The sequence below is a fragment of the Poecilia latipinna genome, unplaced genomic scaffold, assembly GCF_001443285.1.
Source record: "Poecilia latipinna isolate Pla-1442-1.1 unplaced genomic scaffold, P_latipinna-1.0 Scaffold1210, whole genome shotgun sequence".
NCBI classification, from domain to species: Eukaryota; Metazoa; Chordata; class Actinopteri; order Cyprinodontiformes; family Poeciliidae; genus Poecilia; species Poecilia latipinna.
The window spans coordinates 87,159-111,397 of NW_015113826.1; the positions used below are offsets into that span (position 1 = coordinate 87,159).

The 24,239-nt window shown below is 41.6% G+C and overlaps 1 protein-coding gene across 1 annotated transcript; it reads right to left on the reverse strand.

The window, feature by feature from the left end:
• Window positions 1–644: 644 nt before the first annotated feature.
• Window positions 645–24,239, reverse strand: LOC106960666 (lipid phosphate phosphatase-related protein type 3-like). The gene is made up of 9 exons (XM_015053877.1): window positions 23,534–24,239; window positions 16,353–16,456; window positions 15,881–16,066; window positions 14,815–14,944; window positions 13,348–13,543; window positions 11,559–11,616; window positions 8,466–8,639; window positions 6,843–7,676; window positions 645–5,770 (listed from the first exon to the last, which is right to left on the reverse strand). The coding sequence occupies exons 2-9, from the start codon at window positions 16,431–16,433 to the stop codon at window positions 4,781–4,783; spliced, it is 2,649 nt and encodes an 882-aa protein (XP_014909363.1). The 5' UTR covers window positions 16,434–16,456; window positions 23,534–24,239; the 3' UTR covers window positions 645–4,780.

Sequence of the window (24,239 nt, forward strand, 5' to 3'; positions counted from 1 at the left end):
TGTTAATTTGTTTTGGTCCAGTCAAAGTCCAGACATAAACCTAATTTTGTATTTGTGTCAATGCCTCAAAATGTCTGCGCAGACATACTTTAAATCCAATGTGACTGAGCTTGAGCAATTTGATGTGCTACGCTGGTATGTTCCTTTACCTTTCACTTAATTTTATTTTCAAACCACTTAACCATTTATCTTGCATTTGTTGGTCTACCACATAAAGTCAAAGTAAGCAATATTTGTGGCTTTGACAAAAAAAAAAAAAAAACTTTGGGAAATTTTTTCCTCCATTTTCTAAAACATAAGGAGACCTCACACAATGTTTGTTTTATTCTAGACTTCTAGACGTCGCTTAGGACCGACCAACAACGTAGAAGAATTCATTTCAGAAACTTGACACTAGACCGTGCAGAGAGTGAGAGAGAAATGCTGCACTGCAAATGTGCTTCTTCTACATTTACTACACACATTTGTGTGTGTTCAAGTGCGGAATGAGGAAGAAAGTTCTCTTAACCCAAGAATCGATGAGGAAGATCCTTTCCATCAGGGTGGCGGTAAACGCCGCCGTGGCATCGACCTCACTCACTATTTTGAGTGCTGCCTCATGAACGCAACGCATTGTTTTCTAGCACCACGAGATCAACCCTTAGTTAAGCAGACGTTATTTATTTTATTCAACAAAGTTATCAGTGTTACACATCACCACAGATAGAAAACATTAGCCCATAAAAGAGGACTTTTAAATAATAATAGTATTAATAATATTAAGTAATTTCAAATATCTTACAGTCAAACTGGGCTCAAAGCTGTAGCATATTCACCAGAGGATTATTCTTTCAAAAAGGTTTAAGTACTAACGTTAAAAAAAAAACACACACACACACTCTTACACACATGCAGCACAAAGTGACAGGCAACTTAACTACCAGCTCCTCGTCTGAGAAGCACCTCTAAAAAACACACACACACACAACTTGTTTCATTTAACAGAACCTCTTCCTAGGACAACTTTACAAAATCAGGCTATTTACCTCTTGGGGTTTTTAGGGGTGAGCAGGTGGACAACGATGTCACCCGTCGTCGAGTCTGTGTTTTGAAAAAGTACAATCAAATTAGTGGCCAAAATGAACCACGTGTGATTAAATGAGAAATCTTCTGTCTGGAAAAAAAGGAAACACTTTATACAAGATATAAACGGACAAAAAGGTGTTGGGGTAGTTCAAAAGGAGCACCAAGGGGTTGTGCAAATCTTCCTTTTCTTATAGGCAAAGGAAATGTGGTAAAGATATGCCTTAAAATAAATAAGTACTTTAATGCAGTAGAATAATCTCACAGTGAAAAGTTGAGACAATGCCAACATTTAGTTTGAACCCAATTATTCAGTGGGGGGCGGGGAGAGAAAATCATCAGTAGCACGGTTATTAGAACCCAAACAATTCCTATAAAATAACTATTGATGTTTTTTCCAACCTGGTCAGACTTTCTAGGAATCTCTCATTAAAAATTCATTACTTCCTGTTTCTATGAAATGTAAATATGATGTGACACATCAACTATTACATGCTATCTACAAGTCAAATTGATATTTGGGGGGAATGCCAGGAAATAGTTATAATTTTTACCATCACTATCATAAACTTGTGGAGTTTGTGAAATTGTAAGACTTTAACTGGGACCTGACTCTTCTTTGGTTTGATGAAAGTAACATTAGCTTCATTAAACATGGAAATGGTGACCAACAAACATGTAACTTTGGATTTCTAATTCTACTTTTCAGTGCGAGATTCTGCTACCAAATTGCGACACATCTTTACCAAGGGTCCATTCATTTAGACTGTTTATTGTGCAGCTGATAAAATAAATTACAGAAATCCTTAATTACTTTTTTTTTTAGCTAATAAAATAAACCCTTTAAATGTTTTTTCTTGCCCTACAACATAATTAGACAATTTTTTGTGTTAGTTTGTATGAGTATTTACCTTTGTGTCTTGTAATTAAGTGTATTACAGGACCTATTGGCTAAAACTAAAGGGTTGTCAGGAACACAAAAATGATCTTTTCAATGGCAAAAAAAAAAAAAAAAATGTATTGACGAGCTAAACCTTTAGCGTTACCTTGAATTTTGTTTTGAGTTTTCAAATATTTTTTTGCAAATTTCAATTAACATTTTGGGGCTTTGAGGGCCTAACACAGTGATCGTGTTGGTTAATATTTGATGAGGGGTAAAATTAATACATTTGAAGTATTTTTAGGAAATATCTGTTAATTTGTTGTTTCAGTTCTCTTGGGTTTAAAGCTAAACGGCTATTTTACCCATTAATTTCAGCAGGACAAGCAGCAATAATTCCACTTAGCGTCATAATTTAACTTCAAGATAAACAAGTAAACTTAATATTACATGGTTTACACAAATTTCTCATTTTAATCAGACAATGCTTTGAAAAAGAACTCTCTCTTACATTATTAAATTCTCTCAGCGCCAAAGAAGCCTGGGAATTTCAATTTAAATATTCCTTTTAACCCAGCCTTACAACCACAGACCTCAACCGACACACGACCGTTTCTGCAGCTGTGCATGGAAATGCGTCTACTTTCAAACAGTGAGTCTGCCATTGGAGGAATTTGACAGTTTTCTGTCGAATCCCCCCAGAGCTCAGGTAGATCAAAGGATTTCGTCCATCGACTAACGTTAGTTGAAAGGGATTCTTCTCGTTATGTCTTGTGTTGAAGGCGTATTTACATCGGCATAGCTTCTACAAAAGTAGAAATACGAAAATCACCCAGATTGAGTAGCAGACCCTGGTGCTTTGTATGGTTTCAAAACCTTCCCTATAGCTACCTATGGGGCTAAAACAGCAGCCATTTGATTAGACGTTTCTGTCATGTATCATTTTACTTGGCTCTAAGCAAGAAAGTCACATTCTGCCAGCCAGAAAATGTGGGAATCACTATGGTAACCAGGGACACCAAATATACTAAGAGAAACCGTGACAGAAGGATAAAAACAAAAGGACTTTCACAGTATAGCTAACAGACTTTTCTCAAAATAAGGCTCCTCATTTTTGAAATGTTAAATTGCCATAAAAGCAGGATTCAAATTCTCAATGGGTTTCAACCATCAATAATAATAAAAAAGCTTTAAAATAAAGGTTACACATCTGGTTTAAAATAGGAGCCTGGATTTATCAGAAAAGATTATTTCTAAAGAAAATTACCAAGGGAACAAAGTTGGTGATGGAAGAATGATTGGATTTGTGATGCAAAACAAATAAAAAAAGAAAGGAATTTAATACAACCTGATTATTTCAACGTTTTGTTCTGAATCCCTCATTGACATGAACTAGTGATCAAAGTCTTCAAAAGCGCAGAAAAAATGGAAATGAGTGTGACTCATTTAAAATTCCTTAAGGCTCCCAAAGAGCAATCTCACCTGTATTAAGATGTATTTTTATTAAAAAAGAAAGAAGTGATGGTGCGATAACTAAAAGACTAACAAGAGTGAAAGTCACTCTTAGCCCACAAAAGGTGAATGACAGTTGACAACAGTCCAGTTTTGACAAAGTTGTAAATGAACACATTTGAGTATTCCTGAAGAGCTCTCCTGGATAATATATCTAAAAAAAAATTTTACAAACAGATATCTCAGGAGTTGTTTTGAAAAGTGTGTCCGTGTTGATCTATGAAACTTGTGCAACGCAGCCCTCCATCTGCTTCAGACGTGCTGGATGGGAAGGTTAGCTTCGCCGGCTGGAGCGACTTTGACACTTCAACGGGGGACGCGGTTGAGAAGCGTATGCTGGCATGGGTTCATAAACAAAACACTCGTCTACGTTCCGTGTTTCGGCTTCGATCTTCAATCCGTGGCGAGTTTCGCTCGCAGAAAAGTCCCACCGTGAGCCCAGCGTTTTGTGCCGAGTGCCCCTGCTGTACTTTTCATTTCAGAAGCGATTCTCTTTCCATTCCACTGCCTCTAATGTTCACAGCCATTATCCATTCAGTGACGTCCGTATAGGAGGTTGCCCAGCGGTGCATGATCCTATTTATACTCACCTCTCCTTCCTAAGTCGAGCATATCTGGTGCATGCTGATACACCTGCTTGGCATCAAAAAGACAATGGCCTCACTTTCAAGCCTTTGTGAGCTGTAGTTAATACTCCTAAACCTGTGATTAAATTTGCTGAATTGGCCATATTCTCTGCTGTACGGTGCATTGGAACAAGAGTGTTTTAGCTGGATAAAAAGAGATCACAGGAAAACCTCAAATGGCTGCTCTGGTTTCAGATGAGCATGCATTGCCTGTAGTTGTTTTCTCAGTCTCCTCCCTAGGGGAACTTGATTTAGCAAATCCCACACCATCCATTGTGATATCTCTTTCTCAGCTCCTTCTTTTGAACCCGTCCTTAAAGAAACTCCAGAGATGCTAACAAAACCGGAGGCAAAAGCACAAGCGGGCTTCACTTTTTTCATTCTTTTTTTTTTTGCCTTTCTGTCTTGTTTTCCTTCATTCTCTCTTTCCTCGTCTCAGTCTTGGCTGGTGCTGTGGCAGGATAAGCGAGAGAGACGAGGAAAAACAGCCACCCTGCTGAGTTTTTTTTAAGCGGCAAGACCTCCTTACAGTCCCTGGCGCCCTTGGTGGCTCCAAACCTTTTTGTCATTTTTCAGAAGTCGGAAATCTCTACCAACCTGTTGCAGCCTGGTTTGTTGTAATGCCTTCCTCAGTTCTGTCATTTCAAGTACAATCTCTAATGTTGAGACGATGTCTGTTGTCTTCCCCGCCTCTCCCCAACTATAACATCCTCTCATTCTGCATGGCCTTGTAGTAGTGCTCCTGCTCGGCGTGGCTGCGGGACGACACTGAGGGCCGGCGGGGCAGGGTGGAGGAGCGGGATAGGGCCTGACCGTGGCTGTCCATCAGCAGGTCAGGGTGGGGCGGAGGGGGAAGCATGCCGGAGTGGGAAGGGTGGGGGGGAAGAGGCATGGACGAGGAGGGAAGAGGAGGAGGAGGTAGCGGAGAGGCAGATGGGTGAGGAGGTGGAGGCATCTGGTTGGATAAAGGGTGAGGATGCATTTGTGAGGAGGAATGGTGAGGAAGGGGGGGCATTTGCAAGGAGGATGGATGAGGAGGTGGGGGCATTTGTGAGGAAGACGGGTGAGGGGGTGGGGGAATGTGAGGGGAGCTAGAATGAGGAGGAGGTGGAGGCATGGGAGTAGGGCCTGAGTGTGGAGGCGGAGGCAACGGGGAAGGGGATGGAGGTGGTGGAAGAGGGGAGGAAGACAACTGAGGCGGAGGAGGCAGAGGCGAGGAGGCCGTGGGAAGGGGTGGCGGGGGCAGCTCCACTCCCAGCCCCACCCCCACCTCTGCACTCCCGCTGGTCGTGGAAGAGCCGAGCGAGTCCGTTTTCCCCGGCAGCGTCCGGTAGTCCCTGTAGTGGCAGACGTTGTCCTGCCGCTGCAGAGCCATGCGGTGCTTGTCGCCCGACGTGTCGGCACTCATCATGTTGCCGCTGATGGTGTTCCTCCACTCCCACGGCTTGCCGTTGCTGGCTGACACGCGCACCACCGGGTGGTGGGGGGCGTGAGCGTCAATGGTGACGATGCTCCCACTGCCGGCGACGCTCCCCGGATTGCTGCCGGTGCAGCTGTCTCTATCGGATGGGATGCGGTAGTACGGCGATTCAGAGCAGTTGGAGCCACCGCCCGAAGAGGAACCCCCTTCTGATGTCTTGGCCGACGGAGTGGTTCCTCCGTGACCCTGCTGCTTCGACATGGCTATGACCTGCAGGAAGGGGCAGCAGTCAACGTATAAACTATATGATGACAGCAACATGTTAATGTCCACTACAATTACAGTCCTAATGAGGGAATAACTGAGAAAACTACTCAGGCAAATTGTTTCCTTCAGTGTTTGGCTTTGATTACTGCCTAAATAAATCAGAGTTATTTAGTTTGTCCAGCATCTGGCAGCTGCTAAATCACTTCTCCTGTTCAACTATACAGGGCCCTGTAAAATGTATCACTAAAATCATTGTATTTCTCACGGTAGACCAAAAAGGAGCACATAATTGTGAAACGAGAAATTATTGACTTTTTGCTAATGATCCCAGAAAGACATACAAGTTTATAGATCTAATGTGACACAATCTACAACATTTTAAGGTGGCCTCTGTATTTATGAAAATTGGAATTATGCCGTTTGAGTGTTAAAATGTATTTTCCATGGTACCACCCCAAAAATGCCACAGACTGCTATTTTGTAGCACAATCAACTATGTTAACTTCAACATACAAATGCTGTATATATCAAATATATCTTGACTTCGCAAATTGACGCCTTAAAACGGAGCCTCTGTCTTTAAGAAGCACCTACTCTCCGCTTTCAGCATGTCATCACAACAATGCTCCATTATGATGCCATATACAACTGTTCTTAGGAGCACCAGTGTGAAAAGTAGCTTTTTATGATGAGCTCTACATATGCAGTTCAATCAGGTGTTTGCTAACTGCCGCTGCCGCTAGTCTGGAGGAACTGAGTGAGGAAGGCGTGGGGTAGGGATGCTCTGTGAGGCGAACGCTCAGCTGGAGACTGAGCTCCAAGAAGGAGTTTTGTAGAAGTAGGCGGTGCTTTGTATGAGCAAATGATTAGGTACCGCGGAATGGTTACTATGGGAAATTCAAAGATTCCTCACACATGTATGAAAGAATCAAAGGAGCGTTTTAGGTTCAAGGTATGTTTGAGACGAGGGAATAATATGACATGACATAAAACTAAAAAAAAAAAAAAAAGATTTTACACAATACCTCCCCCCACTTTAAGAAGCATAAAAAGAGTTTTCTAGCATCGTTCTCACCTGAGTGACTCTTTGCTGGCTGGGAGGCTGGTTGGGCTGCGTATTGGGAACCCTGGGAGTCGACACCGCGATGGGTCCTGATCCAGGCTCTTTCACACTTCCTCCCTCTGTGAGTGACAACCACTTGGCTCTCGTTTTGGCACTCTTGGGGGAAACGGGTGGAGGCCGCGAGGCCTCTTCGGGGATGTGAACCAGCGGCGGTGCCACGGCCATCCTCGCCGTTGCCGGCGTGGCGGTAACGTTGCTGGCCTGCACCGTCGGGTAAAGAGACGAAGGCATCCCCTTGCTCTCTCCTTCCCCCGCAGCCGCCCCGCCGCCGCCTCCTCTGTCCCTCTCGTCCTCTCCCTCGTCTTCGTCTCTGGAGCTCTGGCTGCGGAGCTCCAGCGAGCGCTGCTTCCACTCGGACACCAGCTGCCGGGACCTCTGGGGATCGAAGGGCACGTGGAACGTCATGTGGCGCTGCGTGACGACTGGCTCGTCGGAGGGGGAGATGGGGCTGTTGCCATTTGCGACTCTGGGTAAGGTGTTGCTGAAGGTTACCATGGTTTCCTTGCCCATGGGGCCACGCGTCGCCAGGAGCTCCACATCAGCGCTGGCTCGTTTCAGCGAGGCCAGGGACGCCTTGTCCCTCCTCACCTTACTGCGGGCTCCGGACCCCAGCCCGGCCCCCAGCTCCTCCCTGCTCTCTGACACCCTGGGAGTCTTCCTGTACAGGGAATCGTGGCTCCGCTGGGTCAACACCCTAAGCCCGTCCTTGTGATGAACCGATGTCAGCCGCTGCAAAGAGGGAGAATCTTCCTCTGATGCTTTAAAATTTCCAACTGCGTACACAGCCTAACAGACACAGGGCGGAGTGAGAAAAAAGTATGAGACGGAAGTATTATACATATTAAGTAATGAGTGTGAAAGCATCTTTAATGTTTTTTGGATGTTTTTCTATTAGCGTGGAGAGTGTACGTGAATAGCTGTCTCTCCCTATTTTTGCTATGCCTAAGGTCAGTTTGAATCACTGTCTTTCCCTCTCTTTCCTTCACTCCTTAAACGTCAGAAATCGCTCCTCCTTTCAAAAAGTGAGAGACTAGAGAAAGAGGAGAAGCGTGGAAATTGGCAACGACAAGTTTTCTTAAAACGAAGTGTGAAATTCTTCAGAGAATCTTTATCGGATTATTTATTCTCTCTCGCTTCCCCTCCTTAATAGAAATAGCTATAAATAGTATGTGAAAAAAAAAATGCAGAGAGAAAAAAAATATGGAAGCCACACAGGGAGAGTGGAAGTGGTGCAAAAAATCAAGAATTTGTTAGCACATGCTGTGACATTGTTCAAAGAAAGACAATACGACCATTTAACAGATTAATAATAAAAATAATAATAATAAAAAAAGTAACCATTCTGCATACTGACTCTTTAATACACTTTGGAGGAGAAACTAGGTCCTAAATGAGAAGCTAACAACTTTTTATGTTGAAATTCAAATAAAAAAAAAAGAAAGATGATTGCATTAAACAGATCAAAATGATTGACCCCTGCTTCCATTTGCTTTGACTCTAAATCGTCTGAAGGGCGACAGGAACTGCGCTCCGTGCGTACGTCACACCGTCCCGGTCGCTCTTCTCTCAACTCACCAGATAGACTCCGATGCCAGCTCCTATGAGGTACCCCACGTAGACGTCTATCGGGTGACTGCGGTGCTGCGTTATCTGAGTCAAGCCAGCGAGGCCCGCGGCCATGCAGAAGGCAAACACCAGCAGGGGCTTCAGCAGCTTAGTCGTGCTATTGATGCTGGTATTGAAGTACATCTGTGTGGAGAGAGACATGCACGGATTGGCAAAAGACAGAGTTCAGACATGTGGGGGGATCAAGAGGCAGTTTGACACGCTTCATTTTAATTTTTTTTTCACATTTATTCAGGTTTTTTTTTTAGCACATAAATGTGAAGTGAAATGAAACGGACGTGTGATTTTCAATGTTTTACTGATAAAAACTTGAAAGATGTATGCCTGTGTATTCTGTCCCCTTCACTCTGACACTTGCAAATAAAACAGGATGTCGGGGCAGTATTTTGTACTATTGTCACTATGATAAACATGATGATAAAATCTGTTTATTATTTTTTAGGCAGCTGTGCATTTACATGACAGTCCCACAAACAACTAAGGTGCACAAAGAAAGTCTATTTTCAAATTTGCTTGTATTTATTCATGCTTTTTTATTGAACAAACGGTGGAGAAAATAGAAAAATTATCAATCCCGACAATAAGGACAGTTTTGGGGTGTCTTAAACGTCATTAATTGTAATCTATTGCATTAATGATATGTCAAATTTCTCATTGTGATAAGTAATTTCTCACAATACATGATAAACGATATGACACATCTCCCCCCTCAGACCAATTTATGAGAAACGTCTCCAGAAAGACAAACTGTTGACTAATTGGAGCTGAACTGGGTTAGTTAATCACATAAACTGTGTGGTTGTAATGAGACAAAATATGAAACAAAATATAGGGCACGAATTGCACCAGCGAAACATGACTTATTAAAAAGATTATTATGTTGCTTCTGTTTAGCTAGTAGGAAAAGGAATGGCGTGTGCACAGTTGAACAGTTTGACATCTTTTGACAGAAACAGAGTTGATGACTGAGCAGGAAAGGAAAAAAAAAACAAAACAAGAATATATTTTTCGCTGCATTCACATTTCCGGCATGCCTACTGTATTTTGACTGCATAAAATAGAAGACAGCTGAGTGACAGAATGGCAGGCTTTGCAAAAAAAATAACCTATTTTAACAAGCTTGTCCACAGGCCACTGAGCAGGAAAAAAAAAAATCCTACTCTTCATAGGAAGAGGGAAAACCTGTCAGCAATGAGAAATTTCTCCCATATAGATTTACCCAAAATATGTTTGTGTGAGGAGATTTTTCTCTTGCCTCTTCGTTTGTTCATAATCTTAGAATGTGACAAAAAAAAAGAAACTTTTTGAGAATTGAACAGAGGAATAAATGCACACCATTAATTGAGAAAAAATACCTATGAGCACAGATTAGACAGCAAGCAACTCTTTTCCTCCTTACTGTCTTGTAACAGATGTCAGTCAGTGCCTTTTCAGTGAATTTTAATGAGGACACACAGGATCCAGTGATGCAGCAGTTATGTAGCCACTGATGAGGATGAGTGTGTGTGCGTGCGCGCGCGTGTGTGTGTGCAGATGGGATGGTGTTGGAATGATGAAAAACAACGATACTTTGCAGCACAGTACAGACACATCAAGAACTAATATTCACCAAAGATGAATGAAATAATCAACTTTGAAAACCAAAAATCGGATCACTGGTTCTGGTTATTTTTAGAGACACGCCTATAGATATCATGTGGTTATATGCGTGGTGGACCAATTGGAAAAGTAAAAATCCTGCTTTTGTCTGATCAGTGAATGCGTCATACCTACTGTAAACCAGGTTCTATAACTCCAGTGTCAATGTTTAAGGGCAAAGTCAGAGGAGCCACAAAAGACAGAAGGAATCCGGAAAGAAAAAAAATCTATATTTTTTTTACAGACGCGTCTTGCCAGATCCTTCAGGCCACTGCTTTTAAAATGTCAACTAATAAGAGAAAGCTAAGCGCATTACGGCAAGATTGCTCTGTTTTTATCGTTTCGCAGAATCTAATTGTATCTGTAAGGGGAAATGCTGGATTTGGAAACGTTGTGAATCTTTTGAAACTCTCACTGTTAAGGCAAGACTCCACTTATGCACACTCACAGAGGCTTATTTTCAAAACTAGTAACACTGACTGTGCTAATTGGACTCTGCTAGAACACTTTGAAAATATCCCATCTGTCATCATTCAGTCTGTTTTGAGATAATACTGAAATGCGTGACTGCAGAGCAGAGTAGCACAGTCAGCGTCCTCTCTCAGACATTGTGGCGTTCTGTTTGTTGTCTATAGAAATTCCTAATGATTGTTTTTGACAGAAAGGCTGGCATTGTTAACAGTCGGGTATCTTACAGTAAATCACCTTTTTTCTGCCAAATATGAAGTCAGACTTGGCTGTATTTTTTCTTTTATTGCAGAAAACATTAGCATGTCTTGAACTGGTATAGCATACATCTACATATTGAGGTGTGTTAAGCAAAAAAAAAGAAAAAGAAAAAAAAGTGAGCTGTTCTCTGCCATGTAAATCAGTAAATATGCTGTATTTGTTCTTAGCTGAGTTTTATTTATAGATACCTCTTTATACTGCATTGATCATAAGTGATGCAGTGAGAAAGCTCTATATGTTTGAGATGCTTTAGATCAAATCATTGTTTTAATTTACTACAAAATATTAGTACTTGGTTCTTATTCATAACTCTTGAAGTCAAAGGTTTGCAGAATCCATTCTAAGTATTTGGCCATAAAAACTCTGATCAGTGAAACTCTTGTATGATTTAAAAGATATTAACTTTTATTTTCATATAATTGGTAAAAAAGTAAAATATCTATTTATTTTGCTAAGCGTTGATGAAACGGAGAAGAAAAGTATAGTCACGGCTGACCGCATGTTGTTCCTTGTGGATTTGGAATGTGTCACTTTGGATTTTACACACACACACACACACACACAAAAAAACCCAAATATAAACAGATTTAACTGAGTATTTTTCCAGGGTTATGAATAAGCATCCATCCACAGACACATCATGCTAGTAGAATCTTAGTAAGTTGAAGTGCTTACAGAGATATACACAGCTGCGAAGCCAGACAGCGTAGCATGCTGGGATGGAAAGGTTTTCCTACAGGAAAAGAGCAGGAAAATTAGAAGTGGGGAAATAAAGATAGATGTTGTTAAGCCTTTTTTTTTTTTTACTTGTACTTTCCTAGGAATTTAGGTGACAAATACAAAGTAGGCTATAATTGGTAAGTGGATTACGGTTTTGTGAGCAAAACTCTGAAATTGTGGTCTGCAATTATATTCAACCTTACTATGATACCCCTAAATAAAATCCAGTCCAACCAACTGCCTTTAAAAGATACCCAGCAAAACATGAATATCTCAGTATAAATTCATCTGCTTCCTGTTAGGGATAATGTTTCAGGAGTCTAAAGCAGGATTGGGTTATAAAACAATGTCGTAAGCTGTTCAACGTCCAAAAACGAAAAGAGCTTGGCACGTTGTCAAACCTACACAGACATGGCTGTTTGCCTAAACTGATAGACCAGGCAGTGCATAAATCAGAGGAGCATCCAAACGAACCATTGGTAACTCTGGAGAAACTGCAGAGGTCAGCAGCTCAGGTAGGAGAATATTTTTGATAGGACAGCTATTCGTCATGCATGCCCCGACTTTTACAGAAGAGTAGCTAGAACAAATGTTTAGCTTGAGCAGGGAAGCAGGTCAGAGTTCATGGGAAGATTGACAGAGTTAAATATAGGGTAATCCTGGAAGGACTAATCCTTCTCTTTTATTCTTTTCAAACAATGCTCAACCATTGTTCATGTGTTGGAATGGACTAGTCAAAGCCCAGATCTATTTACAATCTGTGGCAAGGCTTGGGAGATGGATGCCAGGAAATTCATGTAATGTAAATGACATTTACGTTATTTACATTTAATTTAGTCTGACTTATCTTGGAACAATTTCACAAAAATAGAACGTCCAAAAATTTCAGTCTTTGGGTCATTGCTGGTAGAGACAGAAGACTTACAGATATTGTTGAGGGTTGTTTAAGACCACACCACACTTTTCAGAATTTTACGTGTAAAAAAAAAATGCTGAATTTGTTTTAAAGGTGCAATACATGACACGACAACTTGTTTCACCTGTCCTAATGAATGCCCTCGGATTTCAACTCCATTAACCACGAATGTGGCACACCGGGGTACGTAAGCGGAATTGAATCTGACTGAGGTGAGACATCAAAGCTTCTTATATAAAAAAAACAAAAAAAAACATAAAGTGCTTCATAGAAATAATTTTTACACATCTCCGTCAATTTCTTCCTCTGCCTCTCAAAGCCATTCTCTCCGTCCCGCCGTCCCCGGTGACAAAAGATAATAATAGAAAACGTGTCGTCCTATGCAAAACAGCTACGTCTGTAGGTATTTTAATAATGGCTCCCCTTGAGAGGAGAAGCACTCACATGCACACTTGTAATACAGTTACTGGGATTATCCCTGTATCAGTGCCGCTAAGCTGTGATCATTCCTGTGTACGGATCTAATATGCCTTTCACACCGACTCGCTGGAGCTTGTTTGTCTGATCCCCTCTACAGAGCATCTTGTAGCGGCAAACCTGAATCCAAAATGCCCCTCCTGAACACAGCCACATGCACATTTTTACTTAAAGAACATCTAAGTTTTTTTTTTATTATTTCAATTTTAATTTCATGAAATCCTAAATAAATAAACAAACAGCTCTGACTATTCTAATGCCAGTTGTATTCTTGCAAGGCGTGTTAAAATACTAAATGAACACACGTTTAATATTGTATAAATAAATACAAGCAATTTTTTTTTTTTTTACCTTGCTGACATGATTGCATATTGGTCTTTCCCCATGCAGATGTCTTGCGTGATGTAGGCGTTGTTGTCACATGACACTCCCGGAGCCGTGTAATTGGGCTGGCACACGGTGAGGAAGAAAGGGGCGTGATAACCGGTAGCCAACTGGATGACATCTGTCACCAGGGCTGTTGCCAGGAGACCGAACACATGAACACCTGAAGGAGAGAAAGAGAGGCAACGGAGGTTCAATGAACCGAAAAAAAAAAAAAAAAAAAAAAAAAACACCCAATGCCTTCCTCAAACACAGAGCGGTTCATTTCTGAGACACGTGTTGCAGTGAAGGGGGAAAAAAAAAACCAGCGTGAATTTGCAGCAACCTGAAGTGACACCATAAGCTGTCAGTCTGATGCATTTTTCGCGCGCACACACACACACACACACACACACACACACACACACACACACACACACACACGCACGCAGGCAGAGAAATACGGGAAAGTGAATTAATTTCTCTTTTTGGCTTCAAAGCTCAAAGTTTGCCTCGGGTATTTCATTATCTCAGCTTCTTAAGTCGATTTCATTTTAAGTCACCCTTCATTTAATGTCTGTAATAAGCTTATTTCTTTACTTTGAAAAACGAAATGAAGTCGGGACTCACTGGGAACTTTGGATCACAGTAAAATTGTCGCTCTACAAAGAAGGCTCAGCTGAACTTGGATAACCGCAGCCTGAGGTACGTCTGAAAACTTTTGTGATTTTTGAAAATAAGAAGTGGGCGTCGACTGAGAATTTTCTTTCATCCAAACAGGGGGAACATCCTAAAAGCTACGCAGACATATAAACTAACAACATTAGCTGAAATGCCCTGTAGCAGCTTGCACCTCAACAACGTGTATATTTGACCTTTCTACTTGAACAAGACTGCTGAGTTCCTTTAAAGTGGTTGGCTTTTTTAGCATGGATGCAAATACGCTACCATATGTAAGTAAGAGCAACTTTTTTTTGGGGGGGGGGGGAATTGGCTACAATAAACTTAATCTTTATGTGGGAAAAAAAATAGAATGAAATAAGTTGACAAAAAGTTTCAAATGTACTATAACAATCTGTATCGGTGAAAGACATTATTTTCAATGTATATGCATATTTAAACTTTATGTCCGACAGAATCTAATGAATGAACAACAACAAATTTATGTTGAAGCTGTGAACCTGGTCCAGAATACACAGGTGATAAAATATAATCGGAAATTGATTCATTGCAATGTGACTAAACTAGTTTTTGATAATTCGCTCCCACAATCCAACAGTAATTATACCAAATCTTGATTGCCACAATGACTCTCGCTAAGTCACATTTAACTGAGTATTAGTGGAAGTTTGTATAAATAAACAAATTTTGACCAGTGTGGATTGAGTGTAAATTCCCAGTAAACTTATTGTAGCTTGTTTGTGACTTCTAAACGGGCCTGGAGGCCGGACGTACCAACAAAGCGCACGGTCCTGCGCAGGAACGAGTTGAAGCTGCAGCCTCCGGCGTTGATGCTGCCCTCCGACTTGGGGCAGGTCTTCAGTTTGGACTGCATGCAGTACATCACCGCCTCCCCCAACATGATCTACGGCCAGCAATGACGAGAAGGGGAAAAGATTGGCTTTTTCAGCTGCTTGCATTTTGCAAGACAGGAAGAGCAGAGTAGGACAAACACAAACGAGTAAAAGTGTTAAAGTGCTATTCACGTCGGGTAGAGATGTCTGTGATTTTGATCTACCGTGGGAAGGTACGGCGGGGTGAAAGCAGACCAAGGTGCTATCGAACAGTGATCACTTCCAATCAGAGTGACAAATGATCGCTGCTCGTTTCCATGCTGCTGATGGATTGCAGCAGTGTGTGTTGGTGTCTACCGATTTGGGGTGGGGGGGGGGGCATGGGCTGACTTATAATGTTTAATGGAAATCTGGATGTTTATCACTCTAAACATCGATATTGCATTAGAGAGGGCAGACTGAATTTGCTAGACATTTGCCTATTTGTGTGACTTTTGTATTTCACTGGAATTTGCATGAGGCTTAGGAAACTCTACAGTAGTAAGACGTTGGTGCCGTGAGGTGAACTGGAGGTCTGTGTACAACTGAGCAACATTTGCACAACATGAATCGAACAAATTTATTTTAGACACAAACCCACCAAGAATATCTGCTCAAAAAGCACATTAGCATACTTCAGATTACTCATAGGTGCTTGACAGAGTAGCTAGTAAGATGAAATTTCACAACTAATTATTAGTCATATTTCATGCATGTGTATAGAAAAAAAGTGTTGCTTTTGCTTAAACAGGACAGTAAACAAATTTATAAAGGACAATCCGAACCAAATCGTGTAGCACAAAAATAACACTGAAAACTAAATACATGGTTTATGGTGAAACACAGCAGTGGCAGCATCATGCAGTGAGATTGCCTTTCGCCACCAGATGCAGAGTTTCCTTTTCCCTCAACTTCGCAAATATAACACGGCGCGCTGCTTTGCGTTGAAAGTCGCGAGGCGGACTTACGGAAGCGGCTGGGCCGGCAAACGCCAAACTCAGCAGCATCAGCAGAGGGATGAGCTCATCTCCAGTCTCTACGTAAGGCATGGAGAGGTCGCGGTCATGGCAACGGAAGCCCACCATTGCCGGGGAAAGGACATCTGTCAACTCCAGGAAGTACAGAGACACCAAGGAGGACAGGACAATGGGGAGCTGGACGGGAATGAGAAGACACACACATGTTAATTCACAACACGTAAAACAAAACCAAGGACAACAACTGACAAGCATTTGATTTATTTTGTTGGAGTGGAGTAAGTTATCGAATGTTTCATTTTAGCTGCATGCATATACAACACATGTGTAAGAAAAGCTCAGATATTGGTTTAATGTCGACATGATTAAGCCAGAAATATACAGAGGTGACAATTTCAATAAAAATATTTAAGAACTGTTGCATTTCAACAATAATTCTTTCATATTCCCAACTTATCCGTACCTCCACAAAATAAAAACATGGCAGCAGAGTCATGCTGTCTTTGGGTGGCTTCTTCTTGGCTTTGGTTTTGGGAGACGTCATCTTGGGGTGGGACCAGTCGCAACCTGTTTGGGACAACATTGCAAACGGTTATCGGCTGGAATGTCCGGAGGACTTTGGCTTATTTTTCTAATTGTTGAAAATTTTGTCGTCCTGTTCCCTTCCCAACCAGCGTAAGAGTTGGATATCGCCATGGTGTTTAGATTTGGATATAACTCTCTCAGAGCAAATGCACACGACATCCTCAGTTCTCTCGAGATTGTACCAAAAGGAGAACAAGGCATAAGGCGGTCGACAATTTCCTTCCTGATATCTTGTCCAACCATGCAAAAACACATTCAAACCTATTGGTAAACCTATTGGGTTTACCAATATTCTTTTAAGGCATAGCAATGTTTGTGTATGTAAACTATGCATTTGTAAAAGGGAGGGGAAAAATTGACTTTTCTCACGCTGTTGAGAAAACTGGAGATGCCTTTTTATACAGCGGATCATCATCCATTTGATGTGATACTGTTGTTACTGCAACATAGACACATGACCGATGTCCACTGTTGTGCTGGGATGCTTAGCAGTGAGTGTGTGTTTGCAGTACCTGGAGCTGCTTTATAATCAAAAGACATTCTAGCTGTTTGGGTTCTTCAAAACAGGAAGCATTTCAACAACCCAACAGCTGTTTACCGCAAATTTATCTTCCACACACACACACTCACATACACACAGACTATACATATGTATATATACAGTATGGTGTCTTCAGTAACCTTTAGGCATGCAGAAGGCCTCCGAGAGAGGAAACGGCCAGAGGCACAGATGGAAAGTCAAACAGAGTTAAATATTCACGGTTCTCCCTGCAGCTCCCTATTCGTCCCAATACCTTCCTTCCCATCCTGTTGATCTCTTCCTTTCTGTATCTGTCAATCTCGCTCTCTGCCTCACACATCTCCTTGTCCCATTTTTCAGTAGTTTCGCTACTTCTCATTCACGTACCGTCTGCTCTTCGTTGATTTCACCTGATTTCTTCATATCTGATTTCATTCTGCTAACGGTTTCCACCTGACCTCTTTTCCCCTCTCAGTGTTATTTCTCCTCCGGTTTATCCTCACTCTCGCAATGTTAGCTGTGCCAAATACGTCTGACGGACTACTTTTGAGGCGGTATTTCTTTTTGTGCAAAAGTTTTCATACCTCTAGAAATTACTTTATTGGGATTTTATGCAGTAAACCAACACAAAGTACTACATAACTCCAAAGTAATTATCCCCCCAACGTACTTTGGAACAAACTTTTACTCCAAGAGTTGCAGCTTTTACATACTTTAAGCCAAGTATTGTTTGAAAAATAGGTCTGGCCTTTGACTAGGCCATTCTAACTACTAAACTACCACATAATTGCAAAGTATTCAGCCTCCTTGAGTCAATACTTTGGAACATTTTTCCCCGTTGAGAACCACAAGTTCTGTATATGTCTCTGTTAGCTTTGCCCATTTACAGACTTTTACCTCATTATTCTTTACAAAGCAGGTCTTTGATTAGGCCATTCTGACATGTTTGATTCAATTTTTTATCTACCTTTCTTCATCATTACACCTTTCCCTTTTTTGTCATTCTTCCTCTCTCTATGCCCGACTACGTTTCATAGCCATCATCCTTCGGTTTTCTTTTCCCATCATCGTTTCTTTGGCGAGATAAGAGACCCCGACCCTGAGGCGTTGTGATGCACCGAGAATCAAAGACTTCTCCCATCTAATTTCCATGACTCCTGGAAACGTGCCGGAGAGGGGAGGAAGAACAGGACCGAGATAAGTACACATCAAAAGAGAAGCATGCACATTTGGAGGTCGAGGGGAAGTTGACAAAAGGGACTGGAATTAGAAACGGAGAAGATGCCGTGAAGGAAGAGATTCCAGTTCGGCTGAAAGCAGCTTAGCAAGATGCTGAGGACGGGGGTCTCACTCCTGCTAGCCGCTTGGTCTCAGTGACCTACTCCAGTCAGCATTTAAACCTCATCCTAACTCATATTTCTCACACACACACACACGCACACTCACACATAGAATGAGCTCCAGGCTCAGAGAAAGGGGGTCGTTTATCTATCACGCCAGCATTCGTCCTCTGGGATACATCACATTAGTAAGTGGCTGGAGCTGATGTACACTCATGCTTGCAAACATCATGAAAGTGTTTGGATAGGGCTGTACTGTAAGCAGTCTGCATGCATTGTGCCTGTCCATGTGTGAATGAGGTGAACAAGGCAGCGGCGGTGGTGGTGAAACGCAGCGTATGGATGCGTCCGGCAAAGCGAGCAAGAAGCGCAAGTTGCAGAATAACGTAGAGATTTAACGTCGGTACCAAACATACGAATGGCCTCCAATGTCAAGAATAACCTAGCTTCAACAGAGTATCAGTTGAAATTGATAGACACTTTATGTCTGTTTAGTAGAGAACCGGCGAATGTGATCCAATGACAGAGTTCGACTTGATACAGTTGTTGGGTTGGATATCGGGTTTAAGGTTACCAAACCGGAGAACATGATCGTTGTGTTGCCGGACGTCACATTTTGATTGATTTCATTCTGGACATTTAAGCTGTCAGCTCAACAAATGCTGCACACTCAAAAATACTTTTTTTAAAATATATATATATAAACTGCCCAAAAAAAGAAGAAGAAAAGTTTCAAATGTATTAACAGATGAACTTTCCGGAACTGGCAGTTCATTTAAGCGTCGAACATAAAACGCGTGGTGTGTCATGGAGGCCTCCTGGCAGTGGAGACCCTGGAGAAATGAATCACCTTCTGCAGAGAGATTTCAGTGTTTGAAGGAGGGAAAATGCTAAATAAATGCGTGTGTTTTGTGCAAACATTCAGAGCAGTGAAAGTTATTTCAAACAGTGATAACTGAGGAGAAAACTCCAGAGCGCTGCAGGGAACAAATGGAATAGTAATTGATTGCAAACAAAACAAAAAAAATGTTTCATTAAATATTTCAACTTTTAACCTCAATCTAGCAATTCGACTTTGGCACAATGTAGGAAATATTTCAATGTACACGGAGATGCTGTGCCAGCACCGCTAATGATGCTAACAACAAAGTAAATGTTTTTCTTGGCATTGTTTGACTGAAATACAAATCAAGCTTAAAAAAAAACAAACATTTTGACGAAAAGTCCAGATTTTCATACAAGATGTTAAATGCTGCAAAAAATCAACTCGGCTCTGATCAGGGTCTTGTGGGAGCAGCTGTGGTGGGAGGACTGGAGGCGGCTCCAGAAGTTTACTGTTTATGAAAGTGACAGTGCATAGAGCGTTGTTTTTTACTTACGTTATCAAAATTTCAAAAATCCGTAGTGGCAGACATTAATAAAGAAGTTTAGGTTAAATATTTCATTTTTTTAAAATATTTTCTTAGAAATTTTAAATAAATATCAGATAAAAGCTGCAGACTGACAGAAACGTATCAAGCTTCTGCACAACACTACTTATCAAGTTAATTTTTCGGTATTTTTGTTTAATCGTTACAACTCCCAGAATATAGTCTGTTAAAGAAACAGAAGCTATAAATAAATCAAGCTGAAATGCAAAGTAAAAAGTGATAAACGTTTGGGGCACACGAGAAGCCCGCACGTAAATTACACTTTAAAAAAATTAAATTGATAGAACAGTGTTAACGAATAAAAGTTTTTCACGATTGGAACAATTCAAGTTTTAGATGACTGAAGCGCTTGTTTGCTAATATTTTCTATTCCGCTAATATGGTTGCATTTTTATGAAGTCATGTGAAAACCCTCACAAAACGTAAAAAAAGGAAATAAATATGCCTGTAGTAAAAGTCAAGACTGCTAACCACTATCTAAACGTCACAAGTGAGTTATGATTCTGTGCTGGACAGGTATTTACGAAGCTTTCTTTATCTAGAAAAAATGAAGGCTTAAGTTCTTGACAAACCTTAGTTTATATTCAGGCGAACGCACATGTTTGAGTTTTTTTTTTTTTTTTTAATATTAACTTCTCAGATTTTCATGCATGCTTATCCACTACAAGAAAATAAGAAAAGCAGCTTGTGACATCACGCTGCAATGGGTCTGCTCTACTTTAATGAATGTGAACTTTTAAGTGAAAGAAAAAAAAAACCCCATCAAATAAAAGTCAATTACCTGACATTTATGCTACCGGATAAAAAGAAAGATGGTTGATCAAAGATCATTTGTTGAACATTTCACGGTCACAAAGCAATTAAGATGAAGTATTTTATTATTATTTTTTTGTGAGGACGGTTCACAGTTTTTTGCTGCAAGACATAAATAACCCTCAGATTCCAGTTTTCAAACTGCTCTAGCGGTCCTAATGTGTAGCCTACACTCATGATGTTGGTAACATTTACGAGATTTTTATTGCTCTTTTGGATAAAAAAAACAAAAAACAAAAACAATACATTATTAGACAAAAGGAGGATGTCATCTGTTGTCATTTCAGATTCATTAAACCCAAATATTACTTGTTTTGAATTTCAGGTTATGGGTTATTTCTCCGCTCTTACGGCTGTTTTCATGCTAGAAATCAGCCACTTTATCCAATTTTTGAACCGTAAACAAAACCCAGCTATTTTTATCTCGTCAGTTCTTTTGAATAGTAAGGCCTTTACCTACAGATGTGTGACAAAAGAAAAAAAGAAAAAGAAAAAAATCAGCAGCTCTTTTACGGTTTTGCAGGATATAGACTGGGTCCCGTTGGGGGATAGTGCATGTGCTATTACAGATCAATGCAGACTTGTTTTCGGTGATCACTTTTATCCTTGGATGAAGCATTTATTTCCCGGTGGGAGAAGCGACCTCCGAGATGAATGTTCCCCTCCGTCGGTTCAGTAAGTGTTTTAATGAGCACGAAAATGACATTAGTCACATTCCACGCCCATCAAAATCATTACGTCCGAGCTAACCTGACCACGGGTGAAAAAACCTTTAATCAGTATATGTCGCATGGTTTCCATCCCACACAATGACTGGAGAACGTCGATGAAGGGAAGAATGCTGCTCCAGCTCTCTGGGCTTAAAAATCCATTCGAAGCTGCATTATTATTATTATTTCAACAGATTTTGGGAAACAATATCTAAAAACAATAACAAGTGAGGATCTGTTATTTACATTTAACGTAACTGAGAGTCCACACACGAGAGAACCTTATCAATACATTGTTGGGTGAGACCAGGGTAGCGTGACCCATCCATGGGAACGGTGGATCAGTAAACACAAAAAGCAGCCAAACACCAACAAAAGCTGGAGGACAGACGGAAACCTGGCGCGGGACGGTAGGCGAGAGGTTGCCTGCAGGAGATAGTGAGGGGAGCCAAACTTTACAAACTGCTGCCATCTCAAAAGCGACGCATCGGCATCCAAACCACGCCACACTGCTACACAGCTATGATCCCTGAAACTGGAAACATGCTCCAGTGGTGTCTAGTTTGTAGTTTTGACAGTTTCATCATTTCACACACTATTCTAGTCAATATCCTCTCAAGAAACGCTGATTGTTTTCATCATGTGCTGCAAGTAAAACACTGAAATGATGTGATTTGGTAGTCTGCTGTACTCCAGTCAAATTATAATGAAATCCTGAGTATTTGATCACAAAAGTATTCATGTTGGTGATAATTACTCACTGTTCAATGAGCTTCGTGGGATCCTGCTCTTTATTAAACGTTTGGCAATTGAGCCAACTCGGTCAAATGTTGCCGTTTGACATGACTGTCTCAGTCAGTTCTGTTCTTTTCAGCCTTCGAGGGGACTCGCTTTGAATAAGCGGCGTCATAAACTGAGGCTGCGTCTCTTCGATGCACAGGACCTGAGCTATGCGTCTGCGAATCGATTCAAAGGATTCATTTATTTATTAACAGATCAGCAGAGATCGTTAGAGAACAAACAGCATCATGAAAACCAAGGAACAGAGCAGGCAGCTCAGGAATAAAGTGTTGGTGAGACATGAAGGAGGATTCGGTTTTTAAACCACAGCCCGAGCTATTAACATCTTATAGAGCATTGTTCAATTCACCATCCAAAATGTCATAGAAACCATACTGAGACGTGGAAATCATTTGATAGCTATGGATGAGCAGCAGACATACACAGCTCAGGTGGGAGTATTAGTTGCGCACGCCATAAAACCGGGTTTAAAATAAGAATTAAAGACAAATGCCCTAAAACAAAAGTCCAATTTGTAGTTTGTCGAGCCCATGAATATGTAGAAAAGGATGCCTGGGTGTGATAAGACCAGAATTACTCTGCCCACATGTGGCAGGTTGCAACACACAATAAAACATGGTGGTGACAGCGTCATGCTGAAAGAATCCTTATCTTTGGTATAGAGCTAAATGCAGGATAATCTTTGATGGGAAAAGACAAAAAAAAAAAAAACTGTTATATGATACAAAAGACCGGGGCGGTGGTTCCCCTTCCAGCAGGATAAGGACCTTAAACATGGAGCCACTGCTGCCTGCAAAGGAATGCTTTATCTTGCAATAAAAAAAAATATTCTAAAATGTGACCATTTTCTTTCCACTTCGCTACTTCATGATTCTCAAACGTCTACAATCGCAATAAAAATACACTGGACGTTTGTGCTTGTGCTGTGACAAATTGTGAAAAAAAGTTCAAGCGGAATCCATTAGAAATGCCTCTTAACTCTCACATGGACCTAGAGGGGCCTTCTATGAGTCCTGAGGAGGAGGGAACACCCAACTTAATTCACAGACTGAGGAGAAAAATAAAAGCTGAACCCTTGTGCTTACTCGTTTTTATCCTGATTTATATGAAGCGTGCAGAATTATCACGACGATTGCATCTTTTTTTCTAGAGGGATTCATTATGCTCAATTTGCTTTGATTGCTGTAGTTTTTTTTTTTTATTTGTTCCCCCCCAAAAAAAAAAAAAAAAAAAAAAAAATCAGTGTTTAAACAGGGGCATTTCCCATCTCCGCCCCCCCCAATAAAAAAAAAAAAAAAAAAAGCAGACCGACTCAGATCATCAGTTACAGAAACGTGAAAGCCATGTGCTGGTTGTCCGCCTCTCACCTCCTTGCGCCGGGGAGGAGAGAGGCAGCCCGCCCGCCTGTGTAAATCCACGCGGAGGGGACGGAAGGCTTTACTCACCTCTGTCCCGGGGGCTCCGTGAATTCACCGAGTCCCGTCGCCCCCTTCCCCCCCGGCGTGGTCGCGCGTGCTGCTCCAGTTTTGCCGTCGCGCCGCCTCTGCTAATCCATCCTCCAGCTTCCCTCGAGTCACCCCGAAATTCCAAACACTCCACCGGGGATAAGGGGTGCGAGGCTATTCTGGGATCACGGAAGAAGGAGACGGAGAGATGGGAGGGTGGGAGGGAAGAGGGGATGGTGGCGTGGCCACAGGAGGAGCAGGGATGAGGCGAGGAGAGGAGAGGAGGGATGCTGATGGTGGAAAAGTCCCAGTTTTGCCGCACTTGCTCCTGGTAACAGGCTCCTCTTGCAATCCGGGTCCTGGCTATGGAGAGAGGTGAGACTCGCACGCGCTCACCCGGTCCGCCTTATTCTCACCTGCAGGCTTCCATACATCCAGCAGAAGCTGCTGCTGGTGAATAAAATGCATCCATGTTATTTAAAATAATAAGAAAAACAATTAAAAAAAAAAAAGATTTATAAGCTCAGCATCCGTCACCGGGGTTCTCAGCATGCACACATAAACACACAAAGGGGTTGAGGAGGTGTGTGTGTTGTTGGTGATGTTAGTGGGGGGTTACTAAGGGAGGAGAGAGAGTTGTGGTGGTGGTGTGTGTGTGTGCTTAGGGTGGGGGGAGGAGACAGTCTGGTCCACACGAGCACGCTTC

Excerpts from the sequence above, each read along its gene's own strand:
- LOC106960666 (XM_015053877.1), bottom strand. The coding sequence starts at position 16,433 with ATGACGTCTCCCAAAACCAAAGCCAAGAAGAAGCCACCCAAAGACAGC. Across the intron at positions 8,640-11,558 it reads TCGCAGCTGTGTATATCTCT|ATGTACTTCAATACCAGCAT; the intron begins GTAAGCACTTCA and ends CTCTCCACACAG. Across the intron at positions 5,771-6,842 it reads GCCAGCAAAGAGTCACTCAG|GTCATAGCCATGTCGAAGCA; the intron begins GTGAGAACGATG and ends CCCTTCCTGCAG.